Genomic DNA, 13,607 nt, shown 5'->3' with positions numbered 1-13,607 from the left:
TAATATTCCAAATTTTGCCTTTAGATTTCAAATAGTTCTTTATCCACTTGTTCTTAAATACACAATTAGCAGTATTAAAGTCAAGTACATTAAGACCACCATCCTCAATTGGATTGCATAAAATAGTTTTTTTTAAATAATGTGGTCTGTTCTTCCAAATGAAATTGAACAAAACAGTATCCACCTCTTTTATAACTGATTGTGGAACATCTAATGCAAGAGCTGTATACACCAAGCGTGACAATCCTTCAGTTTTGGATAGTAATATTCTTCCTTTTAATGAAAGATCTCTCATTAACCATGAATTAAATTTTTGTTTAAAATTTACAAATCTTAAAAACAGATCTTTACAGATCTTAATACCTAAATAATCTACTACCTCCTTTACTGGAATACCAAGAATGTTGTTATGATTACATGTTTTCAAGGGGAATAACACAAATTTTTTTATGTTTAAACATAAACCAGATACAGAAGAGAAAATATTAAGGCACTCAATAGCTTTTTTAACTTCAGTTTCACTTTTAAAAAAAATAGCAGTGTCGTCCGCTAATTGAGAACATTTTAACTCTTTCTCCAAAAGTCTAATACCACAAAATGCATCTCTTTTAATGTGTATGACCATGGTTTGTGTTACAAGTAAGAAAAGAAATGGCGAAATGGGACAGCCTTGTCGTATACCTCTATTGATTTTAAATCTGGATGACGTTCCATATGATAACTTAACTGAGCTGTTACAGTCATTGTACAGTGTTTTAATAGCTTTTTTAAAGTATACTCCAAATCCAAAATAATTTAAGGTCTCCAACATAAAATTATGATCGATAGTATCAAATGCTTCAAAGAAATCCACAAATAAAACAATACTATTATCTGTAATAAATTCATTGTAGTCAATTAAATCCAAAATGAGCCTAATATTATTACAGATGTGACGACCTTTCATAAATCCTGATTGACATTCATCAATTATGGGATCAAGACAGTTCTTCAATCTTTCTGCAAATATTCGTGCAAAAATGTTTGCATCGTTATTGATTAGGGTAATTGGACGCCAATTCTCTAAAAATAATATATCCTTATTGGGCTTTGGTAATAAAGTTATCAAACCTTGTCTTAGTGAATTGGGTAAATAACCTTGTTGTATAGCTTCCCTAAATACAGCTAACAAAAAAGGGGATAATTCATTTTGAAAATATTTATAAAATTCACTAATTAAACCATCATTCCCGGGTGACTTATTGTCTTTGAGTTTGTTAATACAATGAGATATTTCCTTTAAAGAAATCTCCTGGTCGCATATTTCAATAGAAGACTCACTTATCTTTGTAATATCATCTTTAATAGAATCTAAGAATGACTGTGCATTACTCAATTTGTTATCATAAGAATACAATTTCTCATAAAATTCAGCCACATATCTTGATATTTCTTTTGAATTTTCTGTTAACTGTCCATCAATATTCAATTTGACCATAGATGCAAGTTCTACATTCCTTTTTTCCATATTAAAAAAGTATTTTGTATTTTTTTCCCCTTCCTCTAACCATTTCTTTCTTGATCTTATGAAGGCACCCTTTGCTTTATATTCATATATTTTATCTAAGTCTAATTGTAGTTGTAGTAATTTATTTTTATTTTCTTGATCTATATTACAATTTCCAGAAAGACATAATTTCCTGTATAATTTTTCCTTCATTTTCTCTTTTATATTTGGCTATTTCCTTTCCTCTCCTTATGGCTAAAGTCCTAATCTTATACTTCATTAATTCCCAATTTACCCCAAATAAATGTTATATTTGCCTTCTTCCAAAAATCTATTATAACCTCTTTTGCTTTATCTCTAAACTGCACATCTGTCAATATATTCTGGTTCATTTTCCAGTATGTAAAAGCTTTTACATCTTTGGATTTAGTTGTATTTAATGAGAGAAAAATAGCTTTGTGATCTGTAAGAACAGAAGGCTCTATAGAGACTTCATTAACACAATTCAATAAATTCCTTGAAATTAACCAATAGTCTATGCGTGACTGTTGAGAAAGGTTTCCTTTACACCATGTAAATTGAAGTTTGTCTGGATACTTATGTCTCCATATATCAATCAAATCCAAAGTAGAACATATACTATTCAATTCTGGAAGAACAGACCTGTTACCTAGCCGAGGTGGAAAACAATCCTTTTCAGAATCCCATATAGTATTGAAATCCCCTCCGAGTACTAATTTTGCATTGTTATATTGTTCCACTATTTATAATAAATAAAGTTGTTTTGAGTGGTAAAATTACTTGCATAAATATTCCCCAAAATAAAAATGTCAGCATTCTTTTCTATAACCAGTATCACCCATCGACCTGAATCATGCATTTTGGTTTTAATTATTTTCCCCTTAAATGTACCTTTTAATACTGCAACACCAGCTGATTGATTACTCCCATATGACATCCATAAATCATCTCCATTGGCTCTTCCAAAAATTATGATCTGACAAAGATGCGTGTGTTTCTTGAATAAAATAAAAATCACATTTAAATTTCCTGCAAAACAAAAAAACTGCTTTCCTTTTCAGCAAATCTCAAATTCCCCTGACATTTAAAGATAAAAATGACAAAGATACCAGTATGCTATATTAGCAATTTAAGATTTAACAAATATGAAACAAAACATGTTCCTACACCTCAAAAGTAGAACTTACAACCCAAATTGACCTTAATATTAACCTTGAACTAAATCAAACCTTTCGAAAACTATGCAGCACAACTTGCAAGTGCAATATATCGTAGTATTTCAGTTAACATGGATCCATTCTGGCCGTAAACTGACAGAAATATTCCGTCGTAAATGTCACAAAATTCCATCCAGATTATAACTGCACTTGTAACCGTATACTAACACGTGCAGAATTGTGTCCATGTGCAGTTCTTTATCAAGAATTATGCGCGTAATCATATACAAAACCTTAGGGAGGTATTTCCTTTCCATCAACGAAGGCTCGTACGCCGACGAAGTAAGCCTTCTTTCCTACCTGCCGAGCAGCCTCCACTTTTGGCCACAGTTGTCTGCGTATGGCTTTGTCCATAGTAGTCAAATCTTCTCCAAACCGTAACTCCTTGGACCTCAGGTAGGTACTGGTTTTCGCCGCTTTCCAAAGCATATCACGTACGGATCTGGACACAAATTGGATGATGACGGTTCTCCCTCTCGTGACGTTTCCATCAAGTTTTCTTCCGAGTCGGTGTACTGTGTCTACATCTTGTTGTATTTTGGTGGTTAGCTCTGGAAGAATTGCACAACAGATATCCACCACTTGCGCCTTTACATCCTCACCGGCCTGCTCAGTCAGACCGTACAATCTCAAATTCCATCTTCTTTTGTACCTTTCTACCTCGTTAAGTCTGGAATCATATAAAATATGTCTCAAGAGTTGCTTATTTTCATCTTCGAAACATCGCAAAAATTAGAAACTTTCTATCAAAAACTGATGCAGAAAAATTAATTCATGCTTTCGTTACTTCTAGATTAGATTACTGCAATGCTCTTCTCTCTGGTTATCCAGACAAATTAATAAATAAACTTCAATTAGTGCTGCACACAGCTGCTAGAATCCTAACTAGAACAAAAAAATTCGAACACATTACTCCTGTCCTGGCATCCTTACATTGGCTGCCTGTTAGGGTTAGGGCTGATTTTAAGGTTTTACTCTTAACCTATAAATCAATACATGGACTTGCTCCTACTTACCTTGCTGAAATGATCCAGCCATACATACCTACACGTAACCTTAGATCGCAAGATGCAGGCCTTTTAATTGTACCTAGAATTTCTAAACAAACAGTTGGCGGCAGGGCCTTTTCTCATAGTGCTCCACTCCTGTGGAATGATCTGCCAATTAAGGTTAGAAATGCAAACTCAGTGCAAACTTTCAAGTGTCTACTAAAAACTCATCTCTACAGCACGGTTTATAATTAGGTGTAGCCTGGCCCGGGGGCGTGAAGGTGACCAGTAGGCTTGATACTGTCCACCCTTGCTGTCTTGCCAGGTGGGCTCTCGTCGCCACTGGGATGCCCTCCCTCCAATGCCCTTCGGGGGAAGAGTCACTGGCTTGTTGTTGACTCTCTATTGCGCACTTGTGCAGTTGGGCTGTACGCTGCTAGCAATACTCGGCCCTCATTCAGGGGGGTTGCGGTTGGTGGGTGTCCCTTTGGTTGATGCCTGGCAATGTGGTTGGATTGATTTCCTGCCTGTTGGGCCCTGTCCGGGGCCTCCCCCGGGTAGGGCCACAGTGTCACCGGACCCCCCCGTCTCAGTTTCCAAGGTGTTACGCTGCTATATTATTGTGCTGGGGGACATGAGGGATGTACTACTAACTTTTCTCAGTTTCCTCCAATTTTAAATTTTAGAAGGAGCTGAGGTCCTGGTCCACACCTGCGGATTACCTGGTTTGGGGGGACCGTTGCTGTTCCTTTCCTTGTCCACCTGGTCATACTTCTGACCTAGTCTAAAATCGAATATACTCTGGATTTAGCCAGGAGAAATGTATTTATTATTCCAATTAGACTCTTAATATCTCACCCGGCACAGCCAGAAGAGGACTGGTCACCCCTCTGAGCCTGGGTCCTCTCTAGGTTTCTTCCTAAAATTCGACCTTCTTAGGGAGTTTTTCCTAGCCACTGAAATTCAACACTACTGTTGTTTGCTCCTTGGGGTTTAAGGCCGGGTGTCTCTGTAAAGCACTTTGTGACAACTGCTGTTGTAAAAAGCGCTTTATAAATAAATTTTGATTTGATTGATTGAATCGAACTCCGACATTTTCTTGCTATGCGCATCACTGACCTCATGCATCGCCTTCGTGTCCTTTTTCAAAATTTTCACCTCATCTTTGACATCCTTTACTTCATTGAAGAGGAATTCCGTAGTTTTCTTCAAAGCTTCAATGCTCACCGTATTTGCTCTTAAGAGCTCCTTTAATCCGTTGACTCTTTCATTAATGCAACGCATGATGTTTTCTTGAATTTCAGACAGAGACGGTTCATTTTTACTTTTCTTCGGATCAGGAGTGCTGGGCGTTGAATCCGGTAAAGAAACTGTGATGCCTTGCACTACATACGAGTGCTCTGTTTGAATGTCAGTGCTGCAAACTTGCATTTCATCATTTTTATCCTTCATCTTTGTCAGCGACTTTGTTAGGCTTTTCTTTTTGACTTTAAGGTTACTCTCCCTCTCTCGTTTTTCCGCCATTCAGTGCAGTCTCTCCGGGTTAATTATAAAGTTCAAAATCAATTTACAGCAACTTTCCGTGTTAATTGTCTGGTAAATATTAAAATCTTACATTCAGATGTCGGATTGGTCAATTTATAAAACAAAAAGAACGATATGAGGTGAAGGAACAAACTTTTATCCTCAGCATCTCAAATCTACCTCCTCACCGGTCGCCATCTTGCGCGCCTCCCCACATCACTACACATTGTGTCAGCTGACTGCTTTCTGTTTCTTTCAATCAAGACGTCGGAAGGCAAGCAATGTGTACCCGGTAAGCTTATAGTTCATATATTTTGCTGTTAACCGTGCAGTTTATGTTCCCTGTTTTAGTCATAATATGTACTTTGTTAGAATAATGTATTCAAGATCTAGTATAGGTATTGAGTATCAGTTGCATTTTTTTGTATTATTGAGTGACTAAACAGTGTAACTTATTGCGACGTGGGTTTGCTCAACGAGAGTCTAAGTGGACTGTCCAATACATTGCATTTGAAGAACGACTGATTGGCCTGATAGTTACAATTTGCGTCCAAGTAGCTGTGAAATATTTTCTCCATGTCAGTATGTCCAAAAATATTTTTGAACACTGCAAATTCTGTTCCTGTTAGTCACATGCTTTTTTGCCACATCCCTGAACCAGTATCCCTCCAAATTCCCCAGCACATTTATTTACTGAACGACTACGTTTTAGGACTTTTAGATAGAACACAACTAGTTAGCTAGGTTACAGCACATTCTCAGAAATCTTAAAAGGTATGCTCTATTTTATTTTCTATTTGTTCAGATGGTAATTGCCTGGACAGGTGGGAACATTAGGGCTGCTATAGAATTGATTGCCCCTTGACTATAAGATATCCAGATTCCAAACAGTCTAAGTGTGTACCAAGAGGCCAAAGGTTTCTCAGAAGCTAGACTTTGAACCAATCTTACTGATATCACTAGCGATGCGTAGAGAACACTTCATAACCAAGGTCTGCTTTTGTTATCATAGCTTACACCTTGTCACTTATTAGGCAATACAACAAAGGAGTAGGAAAGAGCTCAAAAAGGTTTTGGACCTGGATATGGAGTTTGACTTTCAAGCCAAAAATGTAGCCTATATTTAAGCAATAAGGCACAAGTGGAAAATATACCACGGCTAAAAAACAGTTCTTATCCACGACACACCACAGAGTTGCTGAACACAGCGTTTAGCTGTGGTATATTGGCAATATACCACAAACCCACAAGATGCCTTATTGTTGTTATGAACTGAATACCAACACAACTAGAGCAGTAAAAAATCAAAGTTATGTTATTCCTTGGTATACAGCCCCGTATACCGTGGCTGTCAGACAGTCAGCATTCAGAATGTGAAGCACCCTGTTTATTAGGAGCCATAATGAATGAGATTTCTCTCTATAGTGTCCAGCCCCTTGAGTGGACCACTGACTGTAAGAACCACAAGTGAGTATCACCTTGTTTGTCTATGACTCACTAAACATTTACACAGGCAGCCCAATTCTGATGTTACTGACACATTTTTATCGATTACAATGTCTTTGGGTCAAATGTTAGATTTAGTCTGCCTTTGTAAATGAAGCATGTGTTTGCAGGTCCTAATCTGTCCTCATTAGGACCTTTTGCCGATCTCCACGAGGACAAAATCACTTCCTAGTTTAGTTAATTATCTTACACTTCTCAAAAGGTGATGGAAGGACCATTCTAACTGCATGTTTTCTCTCTTCCAGTTATGATGGCATAGTCTTGGTGACCCAGAGTTATGACACGCTGCCCAAAGAGCTGGATTGTTTGAAAGCACCACTACAGGACTATAGCTCTGTAAGACACACACACACAAACATGAATATGCCTTTACTTTCTCTTCACCCTTTCTCATTTCCCCCTTCTCCTCCCCTCTGATCACTCTACTTCCTCTCTCTCTCTCTCTCTGCCTTTGTTCTCTAGGTGGACTGTGGCCTGAAAGATGAGGTGGTGGTGTTGAAGGTTCCGGGGTTGCCTGGTAACCGCTTGGTGTTTGCATCCACCGGGCCAGTTAACCGGGACTACGATGATGTCAGACGCTTCAGCGATGCAGCTGTTAGTGGTATCAAGAGGTTAGAGTCAACACCACACGTGTACTCACCAAGCTGCATCAAGGGCACCATACAATGGTATCCCTGTCCTGTGTTTATCTTTCCCATTCATCACCATACTCTCTGTGGTTTGCCTTAGGGCCTTGAAAGCAGGCATGCAGCGACCCCTTTTGATCTGCCCACGCCATAGCAGCTATGACAGGAGCACCTTAGTAGCAGCCCTAGGGGCTCTGCACGCACTTTACATGGTGAGACGAGAGAACGCTCCTGTGAAATATGCTCTTGTGATATATAATATACTTGCATACTCATTAATACTCTCTCCCTCTCCTAGCCGTTGGAGGTGATGGAGGCATCTATAAAGAATAGCCAGCATAAGGTGTGTGTTTTGGGGCTGTGGGTGGACCAGGATGCCAGTGGCGAGGAGTTGGTGAATCTGGCCACTGCTCTGGAGAGTGGACGGTGAGGCTCGCCCACACAGACATTTTTATCTGTAACAAAGAGCACTCTTAAAGAAGAGAATGTTGTTACATGACAAAAGCAAAATAATGTGTGTGTGTGTGTATATAATATCTCCCCATCCCCTCTCTCTCTAGCCTGGCTTGCCGTGATATAGGAGGGTCAGATCCTGAGCGGATGGCTGCTCCTCTGGTAGCAGAGTACGTCCAAAACCTCTTCGAGAACAGCCCAGTGAAGGTGAGGGGAGAGGCTTTTCGTGTTAAAAATCTAAATGTTTTGTTATTCATAACTCTTTGTTAAAGAATCTATTGAATTTTCACCTCAGCCTGTCAACAGCTCACTTTTTTGCCGTCTTTTTTGGAAAATACATATATTTTCTTTTTTTGGAATATAGAAATCTTTCATTGCGCCAGCATGTCTCCTTTCTACGTGTTAATGTCTCAACCCGCCTGTCCTCCTCAGGTGGAAGTGGTGAGTGATCTGAAGGTCCTGGAGAAGGAGTATCCCTGCCTGGCTGCTGTGAACCGATGTGCCAGTGGTGTGTACAGTAAAACCTATCGTAAAATGTGTGTGTCAGGGATGTCATCAGGACAATAGCCATGAATGATTTTCGGTCAACTGTTACAAGGACTTAGGGGTCCTTGTAACAGTCATGCAGTGTAAATGTAAATTGATTCATTTATTTACACTGCGCTAGTGTAAATAAATATGTGACGCATGTAGCCTAAGTAAAAATATTTACACTATACAGTAATGTAGACTTGAAACAGTTTGTACAGTGCCAATAACAAGGTTACACCCCCTTAAACAATTAATGCATTTTAATTATTTTCCAAGTATGTCTTTTTTTATTATTGTGAAATCAAATTATTTTATAAAATACTAATGAAATTTAATTGTATAAATCTCCACCTCGTGGCATTACTTTGAAGATTGTTGTCCATCAATGGTCCACAAGAAACTTTTGTGAAGAACAATGGTCAGGTATTTAAAAATCTTGGTGTGAAAAGTTGGTGGAGACCAATGCCAACACACTCAAAGGTTTATTAACTGCTTATGATGCTTCCACCAATTATTAACTCAAAGGGTGGAGACTTATCCAAGTATGATACTTCAGGTCTATTTCTATTTTAAATGTAAACAATCCCCTTGAAAGTATGGATGAATGAAACTTCAAGGGGGGTTTAGACTTTTAGTTTAGTATATAGACATATATTTGGAATTGTAATCTTCCAAAGACAATACCTCTTACTAGGCAAAACTGGTTCTTAACCACCAGACACAGGTGCAGTAGCTTACATGAATGTAAATTCTGCATGCAGCAAAAAAAAGTGTGTATGTGATGAGTTTGGTGTGTATGTGGTTTGAAATGTTTTTTTACTTTCCTGTAGCTGTGCCCCGTCACCAGGCCAGAGTGATCAATCTGCAATACTGTGGAGAAGGACCTGTCAAACAAACACTCATGCTGGTTGGCAAGGTGAGAGGATGTAGGACTGGCTCTTACTCTGATCCCATTTAGCTACTGCTAAAATCAGCAGCCGCTCGTAACACGTAAAACATGAATACACAGGTGTGGTACAAGACATAACGACCTACAGTAATATAATAGTATAAGATAAAGAGTCTCATATTCAATTCCATTTTGAGCACAGACCATTTTAAGTTGCAGAGAAAATTGTGGAAAAAGTGGTGACCCAATGATGGTAGCTGGGAGGGCGGGGCCTTCCATGTCTTTAACATGTCCTCCTGTTTGTTTTCCTCAGGGAATCACCTATGATACAGGTGGAGCTGACATCAAGGCTGGTGGCTTCATGGCTGGCATGCATCGGGACAAGTGTGGCGCTGCTGCTGTGGCAGGATTCTTTGAGGTGAACAACACCTCAAAGTTATCACCAATGGACTCGTAGTCCGTGGGCTAAGTCGCTGTCTCAGCTAACGTAGCTGTCTTGCTTGGCAGGTCCTGGCTAAACTCAAACCCAAGCATCTGAAGGTGGTGGGTGCTATGGCAATGGTGAGGAACAGCGTGGGCTCAGGTCAGTATGAGTTTGTAAGACCTTCCAGCAAATGAGAAGAAATTACACCAACTCGTGATGTAGTAGGATATGATCTTAGCTAGACCCCACCAGTTTTAGAAGACAGTACTTCACTAGCCTTCTAGTGGAGTGCCAGTAGTCTATATAGATGTTACCTGGATGTACTGGTGGACAGGGGTTGCTGTATTTACCTCCTGGGATTGATCAGGTGGAGTGGGGTCATCACTGTTTATTTGATGTGGGAGAGAGAAACAGGACAGAAGACCTTTCTCTCTGTTTTTTTAATGGGGTTTGGGTTCTCTGTGTGTTCTGTCAGACTGTTACGTAGCTGATGAGCTGGTGTTGTCCCGTGCGGGTCGCAGGATCCGTGTAGGGAACACGGACGCTGAGGGGCGCATGGTCATGGTGGATCTGCTCTGTGAGATGAAAGAGAAGGTGAGAAATTCACAAGTCTGTTCTGACTGCCCGGACATTCTTGCCCCTTTAGGGGCACAACTTTACCAAACTTGAAACAAACTCTCATCAGTGTAAAAATACCTTGCTTTCTCTGTTCTCTCTCAGGCGGCCTTTGAGGTGTCTCCTCAGCTGTTTACCATTGCCACTTTGACAGGACACGCCATCAGAGCCATGGGACCAAACTACTCTGTGAGTGCTGGACACTACATACACTGCTCAGAAAAATGAAGGGAACATGTAATCATCACAGTATGACACCAAGTCACTTACACATCAGATATATCAATCTGTCCAGTTAGGAAACATAAGCGAATTGTGAATCTATGTCAGCTGGTTTGGTGCAAATTAAAGTGACAACAGGTGCACTGGAGAGGCAACCGCAAGACAACCCCCCAAAAGGGAATGGCATTGCAGGTGGTGGCCACATACAATTGCTCTTTCCTTATCCTTCCTGACTGATTATTCTCTAGTTGTGCTAGTTTTGTCACTACTGGTAGCAGGAGTCGGTACCTGCAGCCCATTCCGGATGCACTGGCAGTCCAGCTCCACCAGGATGGCACACCTATATGTGCCGTCGCATGAAGGTTTGCTGTGTCTCCCAGTACAGTCTCAAGAGAATGGAGGAGATACCAGGAGATGGGCCATTACACGAGGAGAGCTGGACAGGGCCGTAGAAGGGCATCAACCCAGCAGCAGGACTGGTATCTGCTCCTTTGTTGCGAGGAGGAGCCCTACAAAATGAGCTCCAGCGGACTACTGGTGTGCATGTTTCTGACCAAACTCTATAAGAAACAGACTCCATGAGGGTGGGATGAGGGCCCGACGTCCTCTAGTGGGACCTGTGCTCACAGCCCCGCACTGTGCAGCTCGATTGGCATTCGCCAGAGAACACCAGATATGGCTGGTCCACCACTGGCACCCCATTCTCTAGACAGATGAGAGCACACTGAGCACGTGACAGACGTGAAAGAGTCTAGAGACAACGTTATGCTGCCTACAACATCATCCAGCATGACCGGTTTGGCGGTGGGTCAGTGGTTTTCTGGGGAGGCATATCCTTGGTGGGTTGTACAGACCTCCACGTGATAGCCAATGGTACCTTGACTGCTGTTAAGTGCTGGGATGAAATCCTCAGACCAATAGTCAGATCTGACGCTGGTCCAGTGGTCCCTGGGTTCCTCCTGGTGCTGAACAATACGTGGCCAGAGTGTATAGGCAGTTCCTGGATGACAAAGGTATTGATGCCATTGACACGTTCCCCAGACCTTAATCCAACAGAGAACCTCTGGGCCGTTATATAACGGTGCATCTGATGCCGTCAGGAAGTGCCACAGACTGTCCAGGAGCTCACTGATGCCCTGATCCGGGTCTGGGAGGAGATCCCAGAGGACACCATCTGCCGTCACATAAGGAGAATGCCCAGACATTGTCGGGAGTGCATACAGGCACACTAATGAGTCACATTTTGAGTTACCGTAATGACATTTACAAAAATTGGAACAGCCTGTGATTTAAATTTTTCACTTTTCGGTGTGAGTTTGAATCCAGTCATCAGTCAGTTGGTGATTTTGGTTTCCATTGACCTTCATGTCGTTTTGTTTTCAAGGAATTACACAATGTACAGTAAGGATTGTGATCTTTAATGTATTTCCTTCATCGAGACCTGATGTGTGATTTAAGTGTTCCCTTCATTTTTTTGAGCAGTGTATATACATACAAACATACTTACAGAACAATTACATTTTAAAATACATTTAAATCTTTCCAATGTAGATTATCATGGACAATGGAGCTGCCCATCGCTCCGGCAATGCCCAGCAGTGGCAAAAAGGTGAGACACTTCACACCCACACACTGTACTATTCAATCAAATCAACAAACTTTTTTTACAGAACATGGGTTTTCTGGTGTTTCCTCAAAGGAATATCTTCTTCCTTTAAAAAAAAAAAGACAATTAAAGAGGGTAGAATGTATAAGTGAATGTACGTGAGTATAAACTTTTCTCACAAGCAATCTACAGTTAGGTGCATCCCAGAATAATGCAGGAGAAAGGATTAAGAATGAACTTTTAGAGAATGAGAACGTTGTGTGTTCCTCCTCCTGTTTTTAGCGGGTGAGTTGCTGGGTGATCTGTTTGAGGTGTCCAGTATCCGGCGTGAGGATTATGACTTCCATAAGGGGAAGTCTGAGTATGAGGAGATTCTGCAGAGCAACAACCTTCCATCTTCTGCAACCCCTCGTGGACATCAGACCCCTGCTGCCTTTCTCATCATGGCCTCTGGACTTGACAAGGTAGGTACACACACTCTAACACTAATCTCATTCACAGACACCTACACTCAACTGTGATGGAAATCTTGTCAAGAAATCTGACAAACTTGACCTTCGTTGGCCTAATTGTAAAAAATGTGTAAGAAATGATCAGAGTGATAGACATTGTCTTAATCAGTTTGGAGCCTGTTTAGACTACATCAGTTGTCGTGAGCACAATATCATTTTAAATAATATATGAATATAATTTTCGATTCACACTAGTAATGAGACCACTGACCTGGTTGGCATATTAATTTGTCTGGCTCTGCAGTCTCTCTCTGTCTAGCCATTCTTGTTAATCTCAAAAGTTATTACATACAAAGTTAACTCCATAATGTAATTATGACACTATATTTCATATCCTTTAGGTGTGTGTGTGTGTGTGTGTGACCTGCTAAGATTGTCTTGTTGCCCTTTTAAGCACGGTGTGGATTCTGGCACTCCTCTGCCCTACTCTCACATCGACATTGCTGGCTCCAGTGGACCTTTTCCTGGTGTGCCCACTGGAGCTCCAATCCTTGCCATGGCTAGCAACTACATCCTGCCCAGCGCCTAGGAACCCAACTACATCCAACGCAGTGCCTAGCAACCTGATAGAAATAGAATGTGTAAGAATCCGTCCTGTGGGAAATATAAAAAACATCTGATATAGTGCCAGTTAATTTCATTCATTGCACAAAAGATTCTAGAACAGGCACCTATCAGTGCTGTGCTATATGCACTTTTCTGTCTAACCTTGTGTAAAATGTTTGACATCCATTTCAAAGATGAATTACTATATTAAATATATTCTCAGGGGAGAAATCAAATACATTCTTTTGTTCATCCATCCAAATGTGTGTAGGTGGGTGTGAACCTGGGGTGTGTGCACTAAAGGTTGCCCGACATTATCAAGTATTTCAATAAAATACTTAATTTGGGGAGTTTTTCTTTATTTCAGTCAATGTTAACTCTTGCTAGATATATTTATTGGGAAATGTGTACCAGTACGTTTGTCAATCTGTCAATACACT

General features: G+C 40.5%; 1 protein-coding gene across 1 annotated transcript; it reads left to right on the top strand.

Moving 5' to 3' along the window:
* Window positions 1–5,362: 5,362 nt before the first annotated feature.
* Window positions 5,363–13,514, top strand: zgc:152830 (uncharacterized protein LOC767682 homolog). Its single transcript, XM_034296619.1, has 16 exons — window positions 5,363–5,529; window positions 6,663–6,704; window positions 6,989–7,079; window positions 7,206–7,354; window positions 7,473–7,581; window positions 7,668–7,795; window positions 7,930–8,029; window positions 8,255–8,330; window positions 9,184–9,269; window positions 9,556–9,660; window positions 9,750–9,825; window positions 10,142–10,260; window positions 10,387–10,470; window positions 12,055–12,112; window positions 12,392–12,573; window positions 13,016–13,514. Exons 1-16 carry the CDS (start codon window positions 5,519–5,521, stop codon window positions 13,148–13,150), a joined length of 1,551 nt encoding a protein of 516 aa, XP_034152510.1. The 5' UTR covers window positions 5,363–5,518; the 3' UTR covers window positions 13,151–13,514.
* The last annotated feature ends 93 nt before the right edge of the window (window positions 13,515–13,607 follow it).

This window comes from Esox lucius, chromosome 13 (genome assembly GCF_011004845.1).
Source record: "Esox lucius isolate fEsoLuc1 chromosome 13, fEsoLuc1.pri, whole genome shotgun sequence".
Classification (NCBI taxonomy): domain Eukaryota; kingdom Metazoa; phylum Chordata; class Actinopteri; order Esociformes; family Esocidae; genus Esox; species Esox lucius.
The sequence above is the reverse complement of the archived record's forward strand: the minus strand, read 5'-3'. Positions and strand labels throughout refer to the sequence as shown.